This window comes from Grampus griseus (genome assembly GCF_964374135.1).
Source record: "Grampus griseus genome assembly, chromosome: 15".
Taxonomy (NCBI): domain Eukaryota; kingdom Metazoa; phylum Chordata; class Mammalia; order Artiodactyla; family Delphinidae; genus Grampus; species Grampus griseus.
This window is the reverse complement of record NC_139009.1, coordinates 38,488,503-38,513,575: the sequence shown is the minus strand read 5'-3', so window position 1 is coordinate 38,513,575 and position 25,073 is coordinate 38,488,503. Positions and strand designations below refer to the sequence as shown.

The 25,073-nt window shown below is 50.0% G+C and overlaps 1 protein-coding gene across 1 annotated transcript in view; it reads left to right on the top strand.

The window, feature by feature from the left end:
• Nucleotides 1-13,702: 13,702 nt before the first annotated feature.
• KCNK12 (potassium two pore domain channel subfamily K member 12) overlaps nt 13,703-25,073 on the top strand; it is a gene marked incomplete at both ends in the record, with an annotated part of 51,294 nt that continues 39,923 nt past the window's right edge. Inside the window, one exon of the mRNA XM_082671930.1 lies at nt 13,703-14,093. Within this exon, the coding sequence (XP_082528056.1) occupies nt 13,703-14,093 (391 nt within the window). The remainder of the gene's footprint in view (nt 14,094-25,073) is intronic.

Here is a 25,073-nt window from a genome sequence, read left to right as displayed (position 1 = left end):
GCTTGAGTAATCAGAAAATCCAGGCAGGCACTCATAGAACCTCATCAGGACTTAGTCTCTCTTTCTCTCCATCTCTCAGTCGGCTTCCCCCTTGGCAGGCTTGGCCACGTGTTGGTTTCCGGACCCTCCACTCAGACGTGATCCATAGAGCTAAGGTTCCCCACTGAATGCGAGCTTTGCTTTCCCCGAAGGATCCACCAAAAGTCCCAGGTCTAAGTCTCATCTGCCTGCTCACTTGTTGTAGCAGGTGGATGGAGTGCGCGGCTTGGCCAGGCTGGGTCTCAGCCCGTCCCTGTGGCAGGGGTGGGGGTGAGCTTCACAGGACCTGCCTACGCACCACCCCCCCACCCCCCGACCAGAGAACTGTGAAGGGGGAGGAGGTGTTCTCCAAAGGCAGTCTGGGTGGAGTCTGGGTGGTGAAACCACTGATGTCTACTCTAGGACCACAGAGAGCACAGCTTCTCCTGTCTCTCTCATTCCTGATCCCTCTCTCCTCTTGCTGAGACATTTTTGGAGGACACGGCACAAGAGGAATAATTGCTGTGTAAGTGGACCTGACTACGGGCCTCAGGTCCCCTGGCACAGCCCTGATTTTCAGTCATCTGTCCCGACGCCACGTTTAGATCAGACCATGTGTCCTGATTCCAGATTAGAAAACATGGCTGGTATCTCTCCCAGCCACACTGACCCTGTGGACCTTTCCAGAATCATCTCTTCAACCACCTAACAATCTTAGCTACACCAGAACAAGCTAATAGGAATTCTCTATCTTCTTACTGCCCCTTCCCTCCCCGGGGGCTGCCATTTCTCTCACACAGGATCCAAGTCCTCCTTTCACAGACCTGCTTCTGCAACCACTGTGGCCCGTGCCAGGATCTTCCTTTCCAGCACTCGTTTAGCACACACTGTTAGAACCTCCCATTGTAGACTTGGTGACGATTGACCAAGGAATATTCCCAGCCACAGGCATTCACTCCAGAAAGCTTCCATCCTCTGGAGCAGGGAATAACCCACCTCAGGGACCCCATTTCCTGTCCGCCCTCAGGTCCTGTGCTTGGATGAAGGAACGCTGTAGTTGCTGAGCTTTTCAGGAAGCAAGGAGGGGGCAAGCTGAAGGTGGGTACCAGGCCCTTTGTCTGGGCCCAAGTCAGGCAAGCATCCAACTTATATTCAGAATTTGCTGTTTCTACAGTGTTCTTTTTAAAGAATTAGTGCTGACCCAAGGTCAAGGAACTAAGGAAGCGACTGTCTACTTACTTGAAAATTTAATTAACCATCTCTGCCTAAGAAACAGGGCACTTCTCTCTAGAGGACAAAGGAGGTGATTTTCAGTCTTTCTGAAATGGGAGGGAATCCAGTGTCCTGGAGGCAAGGACAGGAGGCACATGAAGAATACAGTCAGGAGAGTGCCCAGCAGGATGGAGGGGCTAGGAGCTGGATAAGGAGGCTGACCTCACCACGTTCACTGTCCAGCCCACTTAGCTTCACTCTGTTCCCCATCAGCTCCCAAGCCCTTAACCTGGCCCACCTGCCAGTTCATAAACATGAAAATAGTCTAGGCGGATTGTTCCCTCTTTGTGGAAAAAAGCAAACTGCACCACAGAAAGCATTTACGATCACAAATTAATCTCCAGTGAGATCCTATTAAATGCAGATTTACTCCTGCGTGTTGTGTCCTCCACTGAGAATGTTTCAGCCAAAATGTTTTTTTATTGCCTGTCCCACTAACCACAGAGCCCTGTGGACTCCACTTGTTGGATAGACTTTGGAGCCAGGCTGCCTGGGTTCAAATTCCAGCTCTGCCATCTGTGTAACCGTGGGCAAATTACCTGACTTCTCTGCGCCTCAATTTCCCCATCTATAAAACAGGGACAACAGGAACACCTATCTTACAGGGTCGTTGTGAGGACTCAATGCATTAATACATCTAAACCACTTAGAATAGTGCTTGGCATATAGTATGTGCCAAGAAAATGTTAGCTTGTAACAAATTACTCACATATTTTGTCTGCAATATGGTTGAAATTCTCTTTTGTAATATAAGTGAGGATTTCCTTATTAATCCATGGGAAAATATTTACAAAGGTTTTCATAGATTAACTTGGTCCCCAATCCATTTTTGTAAATCTTAAGTAAGGTCTTAAGTTTCTCAGCTGAGAATTCTGTAATCACAAGAGTGTTTGGGACATCTTGGGGTAAAGGAGGTTTGCTGTAATTTCCACTTAATGGTGTGTCTCGGGTCTCTTGGGGCTGGAGATGGGAATTTGACTCAATTGTTTGCAGTGGAGTCAACATAAGCAACTTCGTTAACTGGGGTTTGTTGCTGTCTTTCTCAGCTGGAGTGACTGCAGTGATGTCTTTGATCTTATACCTTCTAGTGTTTTCTAATGTTCCCAGGGAGGCTGCTATTACTCAACAGTAACAAGTACAATTTAAATAACAAGTACGAGAGTAACAAGTACAACCCACACATAGAAAAATGTTCAGCACATTCTCGTTCTCTCAGCAGCAGAAAAGACCAACAGGTCAGAAGAGCTCAGCTCAGCACCTCTGGCCACTCCCGAGCTAGGAAGGATACATGATTTCTCTCTCCATCAAAAGGACACTCCTCCCCAGAAGATTTTCATGATGAACCAATGAGCTCATGGGCATGAAGGGCTTTGAAAAGTTATTTTGGTTACAGTCTAACTACAAACAGTCCTAGTGATAACTTGTTTCACTGATACCAGTCCAAGTTTGGTCTTTAGCAAAGTGGGCAATGGATGTATTGAAGATGACACAGACCAGGTAGCTTTTCCCCCTTTAAAGTTTCTACATGAACAAGAAAAAGACACATCGCAAAAGAGTCAAACCCCATTGATCCAACACTGCCAATCGGTATTTTATTATAATTCAGATATGATTGGTGATTGGATAAATTCTTCATGTCAATTAAAATATTGGCCATTGGGGAAGTGAATAAGGAATAGGGAAAGGATACGAGATAAAAGGAAATTAGAAAATAAGAAAGAGTGTTTCATTACTCATTTATCTTTTCATTTCTTTTCCAAACTTTTTTGTTGCAAGAAAATTCAGAGACCATAAAATTCACCATTTAAACCATTTTAAAGTGCATAATTCAGTGTTTTTTTTAGCATATTCACAATATTGTACAATCATCACCATTATCTAATTCCAGAACATTTCCATTACCCCAAAAAAAAACCTCATATCTCCCAATTCCCTCCTCCCCCCATCCCCTGGCAATCAGTAATCTATTCTCTATCTCCTATGGTTTGTCTGTTCTGGACATTTCATATAAATGGAATCATATAATATATGGTCCTTCCTTTCATCATTTCTTGGGCATCCACTGTGGGCCAGTACTGTATGAGTGTTTGCCCTCAAGAGAGGTGTGCCCTCCCTAGCCAGGGAGGAAGACCTGTAGCAGTAGAATTTTCCCGCTGGGGTTGGGGGTGGCGGTTGATGGTGTCCTGGCAGAGGAGGTGACATGTCTACTGCTGTGTTGACAAAGGAAATGGAGTTTCCAGTAAAGAAGAAGGAAGGGCATTCCAGGAAGAGGCAACAGTGTAGAGATGGTACGTGGGTGCTTGCGGAAGGCTGAGAAGTTCCTTGAACTGCAGTTCTAGCATCAGGGGTACAGGGAGGGGAGGGGGACGCCGGAGAGTAAGGAGACAAGGTAGCAGGTCGGTAAGGTCAGAAAGAGCAGAGACTTGAGGGCTGCTCTGAAGAGACTGGGATTGCTCCTCTAGGCTCTGGGAAGCACACAAGCCAGGGAGAGGCCGAGTGTGTGTTTTAGGAAGGAAGCTGCTGGGGAGAGTGGATTGCAGAGGGACGACTCTCAAGTGGAGGACTTGGGAGGACAGCAACAGTTCATGCGAAGGAACGCTAGAACTCCCACCACAGCAGTGGCAGCAGACTCAGGAAGGATGGTCCACTTGGGAGCAATTTCTAAGGTGGAATGGACAGGAGTTGGGTGTCTGCCTAGATGTGGCAGGTGAGAGGGAGGGAGGAAGGGCTCCAGACCAGGCTCCCCTGGCCCACAATGAGACCCTGGGAGAATCAGAGGCCAACTAAGAATCCAGCACCCTCTGCTCAGAACGGGACATCGGCTTCCCCTTCCTCTGAGGCATTCTCCTAGGGCTTCCAGAGCCCTGCAGGGGCGGGGCCCCTGCCGGCCCGCCCCCACCCCCACCCCCGCAGCGCCCTTCCTCAGTTCCTCCCAGCTGCCCAGAGGCCTCTGCACATGCCGTTCCCTCTGAGTGGCTGCTCCCTGGCACTCGCACGCCCTCCTCTTGGTCAAGGCCTGCACATCTCTGCCCTGTTTGGTCAAATCTCCCCGTGCGCATTTTCGCAGAACCACGCAGCTTTCACTCACAGTATTGTTACGTTGTTAATTTCTCATTTACCTCTGTGATGTGTGACTCCCCGGTGGCCTGAAGCTGTGCGAAGGCCGGAACAACGTCAGTTTTGGCTCTTGTAGCTGGCATGTGGCAGCACACCTGACGTGTAGTTGATGCCCCATAATACTTACTGGAAAATGGAAAAGAAACGAGCAAATGAGCCTGGGATCTTTCCCATGAACCTGAGGCCCTTTGAGATGTAGTTTTGCTTTGGGGAATTGGGAAGAGAGGAGGGAGTCCCTGGAATCCCAGCATTTTCACGTAGGCCTTCCCGCACCCCAACCTGGGCTTTTCTCCTCATAAAATCTGCTTATGAGGAATGCTGAGGGCAGCCATAGCTCCCAGAGTGAATCCGGTGAATCGCTGGCTTTTTACCCCAGGTTACAGTGTATTATGCTTTTTACATGTCACATAATGAGGGCTCGTATAATGAGAAAGCCCCTCCCAGATTGTAATCCATCTACCACAGTGCTTTCACTCAGCGCTCTCCTCCCTGCTCAGCAAACTGGGGAGACTGGAACTTTTCTGGCAAACTTTTCCAGAGCTGGTCCCTTTTGTCTCCCTTTTCATTCTCCCTCATCTCTCTTCCTGACAATTCTCAACTGTGCTACTACAAGGGCGTGAGCTGCTCAATAGGCTGAACACAAGGGTCTGCAAACCTGGGGCTTCAGGCCGACATCCTCGGGGGCCCTGGAGATGATACAGACACATTTTCATGACCCTGCTCCTGGGAAAGACCGACTCTGGGTTCCTAGGCTTCCAGAAACCTCCCTGACAACAAGGCAGGAAAGTCTGGGATAGAAATGGAATGTCTTCCAACTCCGAAGAGGTATCTCGCAAGAATTGCTCATAAGAAAGGTTTTTAATGACATCACCTCTTTGTGCCTGAGCTGAGCATCCAGGATACCTGGACACAGTCATGATTCTGCGTCAAGGAATGGGATGTTTGTTGCTGGGTCTGGCTCAAATAATTACCCGCAGGCTGAGGGCGACTAGCCAAGGTCACCTGGCCAGTGAGTGGCAAAGCTGGCCCTAGAGCAGGCTTTGCATTTCTTTTCCCTTTCCTCATGACACAGGAATTGTGGCCAAGTATATTTCCAGACTCTGACCCTGTAAGGCCCATTTCAGTTGATCCGATGGCCCAAGCCCAACTTGCACAAACTCGAAGGTCCAGGAGGCTCACCTGGGAAGTCTGTGGCCCACACAAGTTCCCAGGCCCAATTCCTAGATCTTGGGATTCTGCAGGTCTGGGTTGGACCCTGGGCACTGCATATACAGTAAGAGCTTCAGGGAACTTCGATGCTGGAGGCTCCAGGACCACACAGAGATAGAATACACTCCACTTCACACCCAGCCAGTCCAGTGGGGTTTTGGGTGGACAGAGATTGCAGACATACTGTGGGATGTGAATGCCTCTGACTGTCCCCCTGGGCCTTAGTTTTCTTATCTATGATTCCAACTACCCTCAGTGGCACTCCACCCTCCTTCCTACTCCATCCTAAAATAATCTGTAATGAGTCAGAATCCTTAGTAGCACAGTGCCTGGCACAGAGTAGAGGTTCAGAAATATTTGTTGTATAGGTGGAAGGAATGAAGGAAAGAAGGGAGGGAAAGAGGGGGTAGGGAGGAATGAAGGCAGGCTGATCACATTCATATGTTTATCTGTAGAGAAGATCTTCTATCCACAAGGAGCACTGCTGCCCCTAGAAGCCCTATTGACTTATGTAATACTGGAAAGGGGTCCCCAAGATTCTTCTTCCCACCCCATCCACACAGCTACCTCCATCAATCCTCCAGACATCACCCCCACTCCCACACCGTCCTCCAATATCTCTACCCACCAAGGCTCATTACTGAGCTATTAGCAAGGGAAACAGCATATTTCCCTCTCAATTGTTTAAGGTGAGCATGATGCTCTGTGCTTTGATCCGTCTTCAGCACAAGAGTTTTAACTGATGTCTAATGAACAAATCTCATCTTTGCACATGTTTCACAACCACAGCCCAGTTGACAATCTGAACAATGGTTTTGTTATAAGAACAACTGCTTCCAAAAACTGCCCGCTCTCCAGCGCTGCCTTCCATTCCTCTCTCTTCTTGGGCTCGACGCTCTTTTTTAAGAGTTGCCCAGCTAAAACAAATGCTCGAATCTCTAAAGATCAGTTCAATATTCTTAGACCTATGACTCATTCAAACAATGGGATATTAGCTATGGTAACTCCAAAGCATCTTTCTCCTTGTTCCCTCTTCCTCTGCTTTGTCTTTGCTTTTGGGTCTGGTAACCTAGTGTTTTTGAATTAGAAAAGCTGCTGATATTTCAGCTCCCCCAATTGCAAGAATATGTAGGAATAAAGTGGAAACACACACACACGCACACACACATAGAGGTAAGTCAACCATCATGAGACCATAAGGTATAAGATACCTGAGAGAGGGGAAATTGGGGGATGAGAGGGAAAATTTGAAGCAGAAGAAGGAGTCAGGCCTGTTGATTGTCTCACGGTATTTGAAGGTCTAAAGTCTCATCTCAGACTGATTTCAGTCAGGAACTTTTGAATATTCAGAATATTTAATTAGTGAAGTGGGTTAAATACCTAAAGGCTAATTCTCTCCCATGTAAGACTAGAGATAGGCATTTCTCTGTTATGCAAGCTCATTTCATCATCTTGCTCTACAACAATGTGTCTTCCTTCCTCAAGGTCACCTCGTGATACAAGATGGCAGCTGGAGTCCCAGCTATCACATCCACATTGTAGGATGCATGACTGAGGAAGGAGAAATAGTGGGAGGCTAAAAGGGCACCCTTTCCTATGGAATTATCTTCATTTATTCAGCCTTCCTGAAAGTCCCATATAATATTTTGCTAGAACTAGAATATTTGCTAGAAACACAGTCTCCCCTAACTACAGAGAAGGCTTGAAAATATAGTCTTTTAAGTGGGCACATTGACACCACAAATAAAATGGGTGTTCTGTTGCAGAAAAAGAGGTGGAGAATGGATTTGAGTGGGAACTAGCAGTCTCACTGAGAAGCCAAATCCAAACATCTATTGATATTTTAATAGGAAACTAAAGAATGATGCAAAAAGATAGGGGAAAGGGATGAGGGGGGAACCTTAAAAATCCAGGAATACCTGCCAATGTGAAATTTAGCTACATCTTCATTTGGAAGGGCACTATGCCAACAATTGACTCCCTCTCTCTCTCTCTCTCTCTCTCTATATATATATATATATATACATTTTTAAAAAACATGAAAGTAATGTAAGCTCCATGATCATTAATCAATCCAGGTACCTGTAATAGTAGGTGCTCCACAGATATGTTTGAATTGAAATGTTTTTTGAATGACCTATAATGTTAAATTAAAGAGTAAGTTTCAAGTGGTATGTAACATATCCCATAATTTTAATAAAATTAAATATGTATGTGTAGATAGATAGATAGAGCCAGCCAAGCAGGCAGGAGAGTCATTAAATGACTGATAATAGTAATTCTCTCTGGATAATGGAATGGAATTTGGAGTCATTTTTGTTTTTTCCTTTTTTGAATCTTCCAATTATTCTAAGTTATTTACACATTAATTACATAGTCTTTAAAAAGCTATATCAAAATTTATTTGGGACAAAATCAATACATGTATGGCCTTACCTACAGAACAAAAAATCAGATGTTAAAATAAGAAAGAATTGAAATCGACATTTAAAAATCACTTCTTAATAAAAAGTGATTTGGCATTGTGAGAGAGAACTCATGGAGACATTTAGACAAGAAACCCACAGCTTTCTGGACAAGAAAATTAGGAGGCAAGGAGTGGTCTCCAGCGACCTCATAACAACTCCCCACCCTAAGATTCTGGGCTTCATTTCCAAGCTCCTTATGAACAGACAGGCGTCAGCGACTTCATTAAGCCTCAAGAATCATGTTGCTACAAAAATGACACAGTGCATTCTTTGCAAAGACAGTTGTGGAAACTGAAGCCCAAGGAGGTTTTAACACTAGAGCCCTTGACTGTATACCCAATATGTTCCACATCTGTCCCTCTTTTCCTCTGCAGCCACAGCTAACCCCATGTGGTGGTATATATGGGGAAACTAAAAGTTTGCCATAAAATTGTCTTCATTAAGCCCAAGTCCATCTATATTAGATACCTGATTCTCACTCTAGAAGGAAAGCATTCATCTTTGAGTTTCACAGTGGCAGTTATTACATGCATTGACGTCATATTGGGAGGCTGAGAGGCCAGAGAATGAGGTCATGGAATATAAAAGACAGAGACTCTTCCCTTTCTTCTCACCCACATCTACTCTCTGCTTGCCACCGTTCCTTGAACAAAATATGCTCTTTCCTGCTTCACTTTCTTGCACCCAGCTCAGTTCTCCTGGCTGGGATGTTCCCTTTCTTCCAGTACATGTGAACCTTACCCATCCTCAGAACCCGCCCACATACTGCCTGCTACCCCAAACTTTGGACTCTTGCAGCCCTCATCACAGACCCCTTTCTCTGACCTCCCATGATCAGTACCACGCAGTCAGCTCCTAACTCTATCTGCGGTAGCACAGTCCTTACTGCTTCCCATATGCATATCTTGTCTCCCCAGCCAGGCATTAAGCTCTGCAGGAACAGCAGAGCTCATCACACACACACACACACACACACACACACACACACACAGTTCATAGCACACTGTTTTGTAGCTGGTAGGTCCTCAATAAATATATCTATTCATTGATTATTTGGAGATATATCAAGAGGCAGACGTACAATCATAGGCATTCTTAAGTTCAGTTGCAAGACAGAGAGTCTCATGATCCAACTATGTTTTGTCTACCAAAGACTCACTTAACATCCAAAGACACAAATACATTGAAAGTGAAGGGATGGGAAAAGATATTCCATGCAAACCGTAACCAAACGAAAGACGGAGTGGCTATTCTAATATCAGATAAAATAGACTTTAAATAAGCAGTTGGTACAAGAGACAAAAACAAAAAGACATTACATAGTGCTAAACTGTTTCCCATTTTTCTTATTTTTTATTTTAAAGAAATTATTTTTCTTGGGATAAGTTCTGTTTCCATTTTTTTCAATAAAGATTTGCTTGATTAGTTGTATTTGTTTTTTTACAAGTCACACATTTAATATGTATAACTTGAAGCTTTTTACTATATTCACAGAGCTGTGCAATCATCACAATCATTTTAGAATATTTTTTATCACTCTCAAAAGAAATCTCACACTCATTAGCAGTCACTCCCATTCCTCTTTAATCCCCCAGCCCTAAGCAACCACTAAATTACTATGTCTTTATGGATTTTCCTATGCTGGACATTTCATACAAATGAAGTCATACACTATGTCATCTTTCGTGACTGGCCTCTTTCACTTCGGATAATGCTTTCAAGATTCATTCATGTTGTAGCATGAATCAGTACTTCATTCCTTTTTATTGCTGAATATTTCATTGTATGGTTATACCACACTGTACTGAACTGTTCATCAGTTGATGGACATAGGGGTTGTTTCCACTTTTTGGCTTTTACGATTAATGCTGCTGTGAACGTACACACACAAGCTTTTGCATGAATGTATGTTTTCATTTATCTTGGACATATACCTAGGAGTGGAATCGTCAATTGATCACACTTGACCTTACCTAATTTTCCTGATTAACACTCCTGCCATTGTGTTTTCTTTTACAAAATACAGAAAGACAGAGAGAGAGACAGAGACAGGCAGAGACACAGAGAGGCTGTACCTGCTCTGGTGTCTTGTCTGAAGTTCTTGAGGACATTCAGAATCAAATGTTCTACAGCTGAAATGATGGCAGTCAAAGTGATTGGGTCAAAATATCCTACAAAGAAAAAGTTTTCTGGAAGAAAAAGGTCTAACCTGAGTTGAGCTGCATGTATGAAGAGTTGGAGAAGAAGAGAAGGAAGAAGACACTCCAGCAGGGCCATAGCATAAGCAAAGTGCTGGTGATTGGGCTGAGTACAGAGTACTTGGGGGATAAGCAGCAAGTAGTAGAAGGTGAGGTTAGAATGATTTGTTGGGAATCACATCATCAAGGACTTTGAATAGCAGCCACAAGTGTTTGAGACTAAATTTTTATAGTTTTGAAGGAACCATTGGAGACTGTCGTCTATGGACATCAGTCACATGATCAGATCAAATGGACACGGTCAGGGCAATGATGGGCAGGTGCAGGCAGGATAGACCGAAGCACGGACGCATCTGTGATAGCAAGCCCCCATTCTTTGGAGGCTGTTGCAGCAATTCAGGGCTGAGGTAAAAGCTTTGAGGGTAGCCAGCTGGAAGCCAGTGACTTATATGGATTCAGTGGGCAAAAAAACAGCATTCATCATGGCACTGGTTCCCCAAAGAACCCGAGCCTATGTTCAGGGAACTGATCATTTCCCTATTATATAAATTGATTAGGTCATTCACAGTTGAGATTGATGCCAGGGGTTTGCTACTAATCAAGCTAGAATAACAAGCGGGAGGACAAGGCAGGCCCTTTGCCAGCTGGGCAAGGAGCAGGTCCAGAGGCACGGAACACTGCAGCAAAGCACTCTGTCCCTGACCTGGGAGTCTGGGCAAAGGAAACCACTGAGAGATCTGGCAATGCCCTTCAGCTGCATCTGGAGACTCCAGGGCCAACTCCAGGAGTGACACTTCTGTCAGAGCTGACCAGTCAAGTGGAATCCAGCCCTGGAGGCCCACAGCTAGGCTGTCCTCCCTGCCTGCAGAAGCTTGTAGAGATGGGGGTATGGTAGGGATGGGGGAACAGGCTGGGGTGACACCAGTGGTGAGCCCACGGGAGGCAAAGGCTTGAAGAGAGTAGTTGAAGTGCATTTTGCCAATAGTAAAAATAGTCTGCAATGGCAAAAATGTGTGTTTACATAAGGCTCCCACTGTGCTCCAGAAAAAGGAGGAGAGGGCTCTATATTCTCAGTGGATGAGATGTTCTCCCCCTCACACAAAGGTTCCCCTTGCCCCTTTCTCAGAAGACCACTGCGAAGTTAACCACATGCCATCCAGTACCAGTAAGGCTGGTTCTGACTATGCTAGTGGTGGATCCTCTCCCATTGGCCCCTCCCCTAACACAAAGGGGAGTATAGTTGGCTCCACCCATAAACTGGAGGAGAACTTCTAGGAAGATCCAAGCCTCCGATGTGCCCTGGTTTGGGTAAAGCAACATCTGAAGTCAGATGCCTTTCAGCTTCTGGACAGCTCTCTTGCCCAAACCCCACCCCTACCCCCTGCCTGTGGACGACTTTGAGTCCCTTGACGCTTAGGGGACTGAAAATGCCACTACTTTGGGTCGGCCTTAGCTTGAGTGTTTTCTGCTGTGGAGACCAGACCGCCCGAGACTTGGGGTGGGGGGCTAGTTCTGTATTTAGTCACGGTTCACCCACCTAGGGTAGCTAAGCACAGCCTCCATAATTATCTTCATTTTCTGTTATCTGTATCGTCTCATCATCATCAGGGTCCCCCTCTCCCGTGGAAGCGGGACGGACGGAGAAGGGGCTGGCTGCCAGAAGAGGACGGTTTTCTATCCGTACCAAGGACGTTCCTCGACACAGAACTTAGAGATCCCGGCAAAGGCGGCCCGCGGAGGGCGGAGAAGCTCCCACGCTGGGGCCGAGCCCCCCGCCGTGTTTCCCTGTTGCCACGCGGCGGAGGGGGCGACGATGTACCCCCACACACACACCCTCCTCAGCGCTCAAGAACCCAGCCTTCCCGCCGCCGGCCTCGGGGCAGCCGGCTAGTGGGCTCTCCCTGCACCTCCTCTACCCACCCTGCCGCAGCCAGGTTCTTATCCAGCGTTCCCCGCCCTGGACCGGAGGGTCAGAGGGTTGGGGTGACGAAGGGAGATCCAGCAGCCGGTGGGCCCGAAGGCCTCCTCCTCCCGTGGCACCTTGGTCCTCTACTCGCTCTTGACTCCTCCCCCGTCTCTATTCCGCAGCGTCCCCTCCCTGTCAGCTCTCCGCTTCCGCGACCGCACCTGCCTTAGGGGTTGAGGGGACACAAGGGAGGTAGAAAGGGAAACCGGGGGTTTGGGGAAGCACAGCGCAGCAGGGTGACCGGCTCGTCCCGCGCCGCGGGTCCCCACAGCCCCAGAGCCGCCCGCCCGGCGGCTGCGGCACCGATGCGCTGTCCGCGGTGCTGACGCCGGCCACCCGCTCGGTCGGGAGGGGGAGGAGACGCCCTCATTCTCCGGTCGCCCCGAGTCGAGTGGCCCTTTCTCCGCTCCTAAGCGGAATCTTTTCCCCAAAGGAACCCTCCGAGACCTGGCGCTGTGGATGGATGCAGGAAGAAGACGCGAGCGACAGGGAACTTAAACTTCGGACTGGAGCTGGAGAGCCCAGTGTCAGGGCATTACCGTCTTTCGGCCTCCAGCACCTGAGACCACAGGACAACATCAAGTTGAGCAAAGTTTGACGACGGCTTGGACAGAAGGGAGGGATTCCGGAGCCGAAGCGCAGGGAGGGGCTGGACGGTATTCCCTGGCGGCGTGGTAGCCAGCACCGCAGTCCGGACACCTGCTTCGGTGCCCCGCATTAGTGCAGCCAGAACGACAGGGAGGCGTCGCAGCAGCCCAACTCCCCACCCCTTCTCTCCCTTCCTTACTCCCCACCCCCCAACACCCCGCCCCGGGCGCCGGTGACTCCGCCTCTCCGTGCCGGGCGGCTCTCCGGCTGGAGCTGGAAAGGGAGCGCTTCCCCGGACTCAGCTCGGTTCCGAGGCTCCGAAGCCGACGCCGCCAGCTCAAGCCCGGGGGCGGGAGCTGGACTGCCCACGGAGCCTGCGCTGGGGAGCCGCTGAGCCGGGAACGTCTCATGGGACGCGCCCGGGGTCTCTCTTCGTGCCCTGCTCTCCCGTCCCTGTCCTAGGCGCCCGGGCTCTACAGCCCGCCCCGCCCGCAGCCCGCGGCCTGTCTGGAGAGGAGTATGAGGCCCGGGGCCCCGTGGACGCCGGCCACAAGGCGGCAGGGGCCTACCTTGAGACCCCCGCGCCCGAGGGCGGTGGGTGAGGAGCCGCGGCAGCCGGCCAGGCGTCGGGGCGCAGAAAGGAGCGCCCCAGCTCCGGCGCCCGAAGGGCCGCGGGACCCGTGTGCGGCCTGAGCGCCGAGGAGGAGGCGGAGGCGCCCCGCCGTCCGGGCTCTGGAGGAGGCGGCGAGGGGCTCCGCGGCGGCCCCCGACCCCTGGTCACCATCCTCACGTTTCTGCTCCCGCGGGGGGGATGTCGCGGCCCGGGCCCCGAGCGCCGCCCCGGCCCCGGGGCTGAGCTCCGGACCATGTCCTCCCGCAGCCCCCGGCCCCCGCCCCGCCGCTGCCGCCGCCGCCTGCCGCGCCCCTCCTGCTGCTGCTGCTGCTGCCGCCGCTCGCACCTCAACGAGGACACGGGTCGCTTCGTGCTGCTGGCAGCGCTCATCGGCCTCTACCTGGTGGCTGGCGCCACAGTCTTCTCGGCGCTCGAGAGCCCGGGCGAGGCGGAGGCGCGGGCGCGCTGGGGCGCCACGCTGCGCAACTTCAGCGCGGCGCACGGAGTGGCCGAGCCGGAGCTGCGCGCCTTCCTCCGGCACTACGAGGCCGCGCTGGCAGCCGGCGTCCGAGCCGACGCGCTGCGCCCGCGCTGGGACTTCCCCGGCGCCTTCTACTTCGTGGGCACCGTGGTGTCGACCATAGGTGAGCGGCGCGCCCAGCGGGCGACTTTCCTCTCCGCGTCTTTCACGTGCCGCCCTTTCCACTGCTCGGGGCTCGAGCTGCGTCCCTCGGCTCCCTCTTCCCTTCTGAGGCCCCGCTGCCTACTTTCATTTCGCCCTCTCCTCCCCACCCGTCCCCCTCCTCCTGCTCGGTCTCCCTCTTTACTGGCTTTCGGCGCGGGAGGTGGCCTGAGAGGCCCATCTCTGGCGCGCACCCAGCGGTGACTGCCTGGCAAAAAGGCCAAACGGGGAGAACCCTCACCCGGGCGCTGGGCAGACGGGGGGCCGCCCGCGCTCCAGCACTTGCCAACTGCGTGACCTAACCGCTTGTGCCTCAGTTTCGGCTTCTAAAAAAGGACTTGGGAGAACATGTATCAGGGGCCTGCTGCTTCCTTCTTATTTCTCACGCCGCCTAGTCCTCGGTTTCCTCATCCAGGTGATTTGGAAAACCCTTCCTCTCTCCACTCACAGCGTTGTTACCTCCCTTCTCTTCTCCTTTCTTCTTTTACACGCGTTTTCCCTCAGAGTCCTCCAGCCCTTTTACCCTGGGGAAGGCGACCATTTCCCCAGACGAATCCCTAGATCTCCTTCGCTTTTTTTTTTTTTTTTTTTTTACAGTCTACACCACCCCATTAGACTTGGAGAATAGGACTGCAGCCGCTCTGGTTCTGGTTTTCTCCTCTTACTTCCCCCCTCCCCTCTTCCAGCTTCCCCTCCAATTTCTTGACCTCTCTTCTTTGTTACCTTGCTATCTTGTCCAACCAATAGTGGCACCAAGGGGGTAGCTTGGGTGCAGGGGGTAGTTTCTCTATACTTTCCATCATCCCTTCCTCTTATTTTTGGTAAAATAGTTCATGATTTTGCAATTGTACAAAAAATGCTGTGTAACTATTCCTCGAAGCCCCCCTGTTTCTTTCGCCCCTCCTCTGAGCCTCTCTTGTAGAGATTGTGGAGCCATCACTGCTCCCCACTCCACCCTGTCCCTCTCTTTATTCTCCTCTCACCCACTTTCCCCATCCCTCCCCCACTTTCCCTGGACCCTGGGTGTCACGTGAAACAGACCTCTTCCCGTTGCTGTATAGAGTGCAGAATAAATACAAGATTTTCACTTTGGCAAGACTTTGTGTCTCATCTCCTCCTGCTTCCAGTCCCAGGGTGGAAGAAGGCCCTTGGTTGGTCATGCCTCTAGTCACCCCAAAGCACTATCCCCCGGTGGTAGTTTTGGAGGAGGGGACTGGATTCACTGGGCTGAGAGGTGAGGGATTGCACCGGCCCGCCTTCTGTGGGTGGGTTCTGGGCTGGATTGGTATGCCAGCTTAGAGATGGGGGAATGGACTAACTGACCAGTGTAAGCCATTGTGGGTGGCTGCTGGGAGGCAGAGAGAAAGACTGCGTCCATGTGCAGGATATGAGCAGCTAGAGATGGCTCTCTGAGTGTATATGTATAGTCTACGAAAGGGCTTCCTTTCAATGAATTTTCATGTGTCATGTTTGATCTGATGACTTTAAATAGAAAAGGCAAATGTGGCCCAAGTCCAAAGTACACACAAATTGGATAAAAATACCATTTAAAAGCTATATCATGTTGTTATGGTGATTGAAGATATAAAATGACCCCCTTAAAAAAAATCCCCTTTTAAGAGCTGCATCAAGTTGCTATAGCAACTAGAGGTTTTTTTTCTTTTTTTTTTTTAAAGTGCTTTAAAAGTACTAAAGATGCTTAGTCCTGGAAGATGACATCATGTGTTCATAGCTCATTATTGATTTATGCTCTTCCTCTTGTAAACACACCCTTTTGCTTTCACCTAGAGGCAACCTGTGCACAAGTTGGGCAGCCACAGCCTTTCTTTCCCAGCGGTGTGCTCTGACCTTGGCTTCCTAATGGAGCCCACAGGTTAAGGGAAAGGTGGGAGCAGTGTCCCCTTCCCCTACAGGCCATGAGTCTATCCAAATGGGGCCTCATTCCAGTGACCTGTGGTCTCTGTGCCTTTCTGATGAGCTCCCATCAATGCCTTCATTCACCGCCCAGCCATGGCTTCTACAGCTTCTGTCAGTTCTTTGCACAAAATCAAGTCAGCGTGTTGGTAAATTGTTCCAAGCCTGAGCCCTTAATCTACGAGCAGGATTGGCTGTTCTTTAGTCAAGCAGAAAGAAACTATGTTCTCTTTCTTGATTTGTGTTTGGGGATGCAGGCAAGCATTGTAGGAGGCTATGCTGAAGCTGGTGGCTATGTTACAAATGACCCAGCACATTGTTTCCAAAATCTGCTGCAGGGAGATATTTACCTCTGAGAAGAGCTGCACTCAGGACCAGAACCAGCCAGTGGACAGCTCGGCATTGAACTAGCCCCTTTGCAGAGGTGCCAAGAAAGCCACACAAGTAGCAGGGTCTCTATCAGTTATCCACCTGCTGACGTGGTCTGGGGCAGTGGTTCAAATTGGTCACTTCTGTCACATAAGTTCTGCTGAATCCTGAAGTAGCATGATTTTTATTTCAGGCTTCTCTTGCAAAATGTACTTGGATGAGATTTAAGTAAAGACCTACCTACGTCAGTTTCACTTCTGTTTATGTAGTTCCTTTCCCTTAAATGCCCTGAGTCTTCAGAGACAATTATTATTACTGGTGCTTTTATGGATTCTGCAGCTCAGGGAACCAAAGCCGAATCCAAAATGGGCAGTCAGTATTCTCTATCTGACACCTCATCCAGCGAAGAGGAAAATTAGCATGCACTCGGTTTTATTTGAATATCACAGTGTGTATGGTCCATGCAGCAGTGTGGACATTTTCTTGTATTGTATAGACCCAACTAAATGATTCATCTAGACTTTAGTGTAGAAAACCCTTTCTTCATTCATCCCATAAATATGATATATTGTGTATATCAGGCCCCAAGTGCTAATATGTTGAAAGGTTAAAGCTTATTCTACAAGACAAAGGTGGAAGCATATTCCAACATGGGCAGTTGGATTGCAGTGTTCATGGGCGCCACATCTTGGCTAGCCTCACTAATGATGATTGGAACAAGGAGGGGTCCTTTGGTCCAATCCCGTGTGGCTCAGAGTGTTAAGGGACGTGTCTCAGGTCACAGTTAATTACGTATTCAGCTGGGTCCAGAATCCAAGTTATGCAGTGTTTATTCTCCCAGTTTCATTGATACAATTGGTGGGCACATTCCTGTTTGAGGCTGAAGTATTTAATAACGTGTGTGTGTGTGTGTGTGTGTGTGTGTGTGTGTCTGACAGACACTACAGCAGGGCTGAGCAAAAGGACTGGTCTGTTGGTCAGGCCAACAGTTGATTAAGTCCAGAGAAAACTTGAAGGATCAGACACATCTTAGAGGTCAGATAGACTAGAAGCATCTGGTAAGTCTTAGACAGCTGGGAAGGCAAGAGCCAGTACCAAGAAGGTTAGAGACAGAAATGCTAGCAAGTAGGAGACATTCGGGTAAATTCTGGTCCAAGGACAGCAGCCACTTTCTCTCTGCCTTCTTTTGCACGTGTGTGTGTGTGTGTGTGTGTGTGTGTGTGTAGGGGAGGGGAAGAAGGGGCAGGAATGGGCCTTCAGCTAGAGGGAGACACAGAAGAAAAATTCAGGTGTGGTTGTGTGTACTCATGTTAGATGAAACACCATGATGAGGTAGAATACTTGTCCTGACATTTGGCTTGAACAAGGCCCATATCCGGAGTTAGGTAATGTGCAACTGTCCGTACAACATAGACCCAGTGGGAAGATTTGCCAGTGGCTGTTCAGTGGTAGTTGAGGCTGAATAGAAAGTCAGTCTGAATAGCTTAAGCAAAATGAAAATCCACTTCGTGGTCTAAATTATTCATATTGATTGCTTACGCTGAACTGAAATCCTGGGCAGTTGCTATTTCTGCCATTTATGCTCTATGACATAGTCCCAGGGGATTGAAATCAAGTTTGTTTTCATGTAAATACATCCATTTATTCATCCCTCCATTTAACAAAATCCAAGACAAGCAGAACTCATAACCATGCATGTGTCGCCTTTGGCATGTCATCTGCATCTCCCGTGATTACATGAACTCCTAAAGAGAAAGACACTGGCTGGTGTTCTTTTAGTACTAAATAGTATTCTTGGAGTCAGGCCCTAGCTCAGAGATATTCAAGCAATCCAAAGAGTATTAATCCATCATTTCACATCCTAAAGGATGTTTTATTGGTTTACTTTGAAAAGATTAAAAGGAAACTCTCCACTGGGGTTTTAATTATGCAACTGCTGTCAGATTTACACATAGAGAAGAACATATTTCAAAGTCTCTCTCAAATGGCAGCTTGATATAAACAGAAATATTTTTGCTTCCTTTTATTAGGTTTTCTGGCAGCATATTTTAGCTATAAAGCTAAAACCATGCCGCTGTAGCCGGGATGGTGTAGGTATAAGAGATGTCACTTTTGGCACTGCATAATTTAGCTTGCTACTTTCAGAATTAGGCATACTTAATTTTCAAGTCCTAACTTTTTACTTCTTTTTTAACATGGAGTTTTAAAAATGTTTTTGCTTCAAAGGAAACTAAGACATTATGAGTCCGAAATGTCACTACCACATTTACATTCGGTTTTCTTCTGACATGTATGTAATCCAGCTGGAGGCGGCTCTGATGCCGGGAATGAAATACATTACCCAGAAGGAGAGGAGTACCTTTCCTCGCTTATTTCTCTCATCAGCTATTTTTTATTGGAAGATGATGCTATGACAACTCTGAAGGACATTTAGGGGGAAAAAATCCATCATTAGATTTGAAGCTGTAGATGGAGAGCAAGGAAATACATTCTAATTCACTGCTCTGTCCTCAGCACCCGGCACTGAACCCAGCACATTGTAAATAGTCAGTAATTATAATAACTCCTAATACTCTGCCCTAACATAACTGTTTTCATTTTTGCAAGTTCCCCTGCAGTTCTTTGTCACCTTTTGTAGGAAAAAGAAAGGGAACTCCTTGACAAGTGCTGAGCTGCTTTTGGTAACATTTTTTTATCAGTGTTGTTTCCATGTTTCTACATACTAATTTTAATGGGTGCATAATATTCTATGTAACTGACGTTCTGTAATTTACTACCCCTATTGCTGTGTAGCTGGGTGTGGTTCCCAATTTGGGGGCTGTTGTGAGTAATGCCACAGTCATCATCTTTATGAAGATGGCCTTTTCTTTACGCAATATCTCCTTCAGTTGAATTCCCAGCAGTGAAATTGATAGTCAGGGCACACTACCATCTTCATGGCTCTTGGGGCCAGTCCCTCTGGAGTGAAGGACTGTCTCATCTCTCCTGAGCTGAGCCTACAACCTCTTCAAAGCCTAGAAGAGACTGGACAGTTACCCAGCAAATTGCCCCATGGAAACAGGCCACAGATTCACTTGGTTTACTCCAGGATTGCACTCACTCCCAGGGGCTGAGCTGACCCCTGAACAAGTCAGTGACTAAAGCATCTTCAGCCTCCCTTGCTTGAATGAGAGCCACTTCCTCTGGGAAATTCTGGGTGGGTGGAGAAGGGCAGGAAGGAGAACAGGAGCAGCTGCCCGGCCATCAAAGACAGAGACGGGGTACCTGGACCTTCTTCCTTCCTGTCCCCTGCATTCCCGGGATGTCTGCCACCACTCCTGGGCCAAGCCAGTTGAGGGAGAGGGTTCTTCCCTTTGGTCCTGACTGTGCCCAAGGACCCCAGCCTGGACTGGCCCAGAATTGTGCCACATGGAGCAGACACCTAGCTCTAGAGTATTCCAGCTGGGAAGCACCATAGAAATCCTCCAGAACTTTCCCCAGGCATTTATACCATTTTGTCAACAAAGGCCAACAAGCAGCCTATTACAGAAAACAGGGGAGTTGGAGCCCCACCCATCAGGCCTCCCCTTAGATGCCAGGTACTCCCTGAAAGCTTCTCTGAGGAGCCCTGGTGCTCCTCCAAGACCAACCCGAAGAGGGTTAAGTTAGCCTTGTTCCTCATTTTACGTAGGTTCAGAGAAGGAGAGAGGGTGTTCAAGGTTGCACAGCAAGTCAGAGGGGCATTTGCTGAGAGCTGGTGCTGACCCAGGACCTGCCTATGTGGACTCTGAGGTCCTTGAGCTCTCATGCCGCCTTGGAAAAGTTTCCTGAATACTGCTGAAGATCTCTCTGTCTGTCTCTCTGTCTGTCTCTCTCCCTCTCCCTCTCTCTCTCTCTCTCTCTCTCTCTCTCTCTCTCTCTCTCTCTCACACACACACACACACACACACACCCTGCAAATGAACCAGATCCCGCCATGGCTCTTCTGAGCAGATACCAGTCTTCCCAGAAGGGGTGAAAGTTGAACAGTACATCAAAGACAAAGGGGAAGAGCTTGGAGGGAGGCGGGTAGGGCATCTGAGGAGCAGCAAAGTAAGTCGAGTGCCTTGGAGGGTCCTCCAGGGAGAAGCTCCTGCTGCATCTGAAGGCTGTGGGGGAGCCTTAGGTCTGTGTTCGAAGGTGGAGCTCAGGGCTCCCACCCCCGTCAGCTACAGTGGGACTCTCTGTGCCCTTGCGTGGTGGCCTCAGATTCAGAGGAGGTGAGACGGAGCAAAAAGCCACTGTGTTTCTGTTCACAGCCCCAGCCCAGGGTCTGCCCTAGTCTCCTAGCCCTCCCCTTGCTTCTGCCCAGCTCCACTGACCTTCCCAGGATCCAGGGCTTGGCCAGGGGCTGCCAGCCAGCGAACCAGAATGTGGGGCTGAGGTGGGCGTGCTGGGCAGTCTCAGGCTCTGATCTCACCTGGGGTCAGTGGCAGGGTTTCTACGAGGTGAAGTTTGGGGAGGCATAGGGTCTTGAGGCTCTGAGGACAAAGGACTTTCCATGGGACTGAGACGGTACAGGAGAGGTGCTGGTAGAGAGTGAGAGAGAACCGAGGCCCCCTGGCTCACCCCAAGCCAGCTCTAGGCAGCTGCCACCATGGCTGTCAGGCTCTGGCCCCAGGAAGTTCTGTCCTAAACCAGGCCATTCCCTAGCCAACCGCCAGCTCTAATTCTTGGGGGACCGTAGCAGCCAGTAGCTCCGGTGAGGATGCTCTGAGTGTCACCTCCTCCCTGGGCTTGGGCAAGCCCAGCTCAGGACTAAGCTCCCAAGCTCACTAGCAGGATGGGTGTGCAGGGCCCTGTGAAGGATTAAGCTCTGGGGGACCCACTCTGTCACTTCCCCCAGATCCCAGGTGACTCCAGGATGGAGCTTCCGGTATCTTGCAATTTGAAGTTTTACAGTGTCTGGATACAATGTCATTATTCTCACAGTAACAGATATTGCCGACCAGGAAGGCAGGGTAGCACAGAGCAGTGCCTCTCAATCAGTAAAGTGCATGCAAATCACCAGGCTCTCGTCAAAGGGCAAGAGCACTTTCTGTTCAGTAGGTCTGGGTGGGACCTGAGACTGCATTCCTCATTAGCTCCCAGTGACGCCCATATTCTTGGTTCCCAGACTGCACTGGGCATAGCATGGGAAGAGAGAAGCAGCAGTGAGTCAGGAACTGGCAGCTTGGACCCACTCTGCCCCTCACTGGCTGCACGGCCGTGGGCAGGACACGACACCACGCAGGGCCTCAGTGGCTTCATTCCTAAAAGCAGGGAGTGCCGGGGTCACGTGGGTCCCTTCCAGCTCTGATGTTCTGATATCTGGGAAGGCTATTTGCTCACATCTTCTGGTGCAGTTTAGTGCAGACTAAATGCACCAACTCTGCAGACTGGGTCCCAGTCCCAGTTCTGCCACTGACAAGCCATGTGCTCCCAGTGAGAGGATGTGCCTCTTCTTACCTCAGTTCCCTCCTCTGTAAAGTGAGGATAACAATGTTCCCTACCCCACGGGCACCTCCAAGGGTTGAATGAGCTCATCCACGTGTGCAGTGCCTGGCAAACCCTTGGAAAGCATCAGCTCCTCAGAACTGGGCAAGCCTCCTGGGTGAGCCCTGGGCTGCCACCCTGCACGGGGGGAAACCGAGGCCCAGTTCATGGCCGACCCACCACTCTGCGTACAGTCCTCTGGGTCTCAGCCGCCCCGGCACTGTGGCATCTGCCGCCCTCTCATCGGCCGCTGTCTCTGGGGCATGTTGCTGTCCTGCGCCGTTACATAACTGGCCTGGGAGGGTGCTTTTTAAAATGCATTTTCTTTGGTTCCTCAACGAGAATGTCTTAATAATTCCTCACGTGTGTGCTCTTTGATCTTTTTAAAGAAGCTGTTTGGTGAATAACTGAACAAGTGACTGAGCGGTGGTTTAGACCATTGTCCCCCGGTACGTCTCTGCTTCTCACCCCCAGAGCAGAGCCCTGGGGAGCCACACCCCTGCCCACCATCCTGGTTTAGTGGGCTGAGGCCTCCTGGCAGTGCTTGGGCTTAGGGGGAGGTCGTGGAGCTGAGACCAGCAGAGAGGCCAGATGGGGCTGAGGCCAGGCCTCGCTACGCTTCTCTGAGGCGACTCTGGTGTTGGGACTGCGGGTGGAGGAGGCTGCAGGACGGCACTGAGGTGAACAGCCCCACTTTGGGTGGGAACCAGGGTGCTGCTTCAGGTCCCCAGGCCCAAACCTTACTCTGTACCCTTCACCCTGGGGCTACTCAGCTCCCCTGCTGGGTAGAAAAAGCATTCCCTGTCCTAGGGCAGGACAGGGGAGGCTGCAGGGCCTGCCAGCATCTTCCCTCTCCAGACTCCACCATGCCAGCAGCCAGGGCCTTTGTTCCGGGGAGAAAGAGGGTAACCGCAACATCGCTGGTCTCACTGATTGTCACCCCCCCACACACACACACGCACACACACACACACACACACACGTCGTGCTTGCCCGTTTACTGTGTTTTTACCCATGTTTATTCAGGAACCTCCCCCAAAGCCTAGGACAGCAAAGAGGATGCTATTATCCCATTTCACAGACGAAGAGACAGGCTCAGAGAGGTTAAGCGATTTGCCTGGGTTCACACAGCAGGGAGTCAATGGCAGGATAGAGGATTCAGGCCTCCTGACTGTATGGCATCCTTTCTGTTGCCCCTGAGCCATGCACGACCACAGAGGGAGAAGAGTCACAGCCCAGTCTGGGGTCTGGGGGCGGTGGGGGCAGAAGAGGTGAATATGAGGTGGTGTCAGCAAGGGCTCAAGCACAGTTTAGGGGTTTGGATTTGGCTGTGCTATGCTCCTTGTAGCCCCCATGGCTACACTGAGCTTTCCATCCTACACAACGCCGCGCCCCTTTTGAGGGAGGCTGCAGGCAGGCAAAGCATGGTGCTTCACGCAGAGCTCACTACAACTCTGGGAGCCGTTGATGGGAACTTTGGGGGCCAACTACACCAAGCTCTTGCCCAGAGAAAGGACCTCATGAGCTGAGGGCCCTCAGCCTTGCACCTGGGATAGCAGCAGTGGCCACAGAGCGGCGGGACCAGAAAAGCAAATAACCGGAAGGTCCGCACTTGAGCACATCAGCCAGGAACATCTGGGCACTCGGCCAGCTCAGGACTGTCCAAGGTCATGTCCTGGAGGCAAACCCACCCAGACATTGAGGGAAGGCGTGAAACCAAGCACCTGCTGGTGCATCCCCAGCTCTAGCCACTCTTAACTTCTGGCCATCCCTCCTGCACCCCACCCTGAACCCCAGGCACATTCCGCCTCCAGGCCATCGCTCAGGCTGTTTTCTCCACCTGGAATGTTTTCCCCTTTCTCTCCATTTTCCACCAAGTGAACTTGGACTTCAAGGCGCAGCTCAAACGAGGCCACTAAAGCGAGACCTTCTTGGAGCCCCTCTCACTGCCCCCAGACACGTGGTCATTACCTGTTTCTATGCCAGTTTCCCTGGCAATAATACCAGCCTCTGTTCGGTGGGGTAAGGTATGGTAAAGGCTGGTACCGGACCCAGAACATCGTAGGTATCCTTTCTCCTTCCTCCAGGTCAGGAGCTCTGTCTTAGTAGTGCTTGTCACTGCTACAGTTAATGACAGTAATAGCCATATGGCAGCAGCCATGCATTGAATGACTACTGTAAAGTGGGCACCGTGTCTGGAGATGGGGATAATTGAAAAGCAAAGAGGTAGTTTCTGCAAATCATGGAGCAGAGTGCTTGGCACAAAGTAGGTGATTAATCAATGTTGAATGGATGGAATGAATAAATGAGTGTGAGTAACTGAAAACCTTGGACTGCTGGAAATAATAAAAAGAGAGTAGAAAAACCTGGGCCCAGGCTGGGCTCCAGGAACCTCCCAGCACCCCCGTCTCCCTCCCCGCCTGGCAGGTGTGCAGGAGACAGCTAGCTCATTCTGGCTGGGGCTCCCCTGGCGGACAGTGCTGTCTCCGTGGCTCTCTGAGTCAGCTGGGTCCTTGTCCTACCCTGCCTGGGGCCCGGCAGAATCACTGGATTGATACCAAACCAGACAGTTCTGAGCCTCAGCCCCCAGAGCCCCAGGAGTGGTGGGAAAAGTTCAATTCTGAACAAGGAGGCCAGGCTCCTTGGCCCCAGCTCTCCCACCAACCCAGATGCCCCATCTGGCCCTGGCCTTGGCCGCAGCTTCCAGCCACAAGGAAGCCCTGCTGAGTTCTGCCTCTCGGCTCAATAGTTCTACCTTTTCCATCACCAGCCCATGGCACACCCCTTAGAAACCAGATGTTGGCTCACAAATTGGACAGAAGTTTTATCAGTAACTAAATGCAATTCCACAAATCCAGAAAACCACCCCTATCCACACAGCCCAGCACCATCACAATGCCTCTAAAAATACTTGGGGAAGCTTTTATTGGAATGGGGTGTCCCAGCTTTCTGGAAAGTTACAGTTGAGATAAACACAAGCCCCGAATCGCACTCCGCGTGACTCTTCCCTAATGCTTTCCAAATGGCCCCGACCTCATTCCCTTGCTGCCAAGTGTGCGGAATTCTGAGCACCTCGTGGTGAGCTGCTCACACCAGGACCTGCCAGAGAAGCTTCAGGGACGGCCCAGGCCGGAGAGGGAAAGGAAAACACAAAACTCTGCCCACG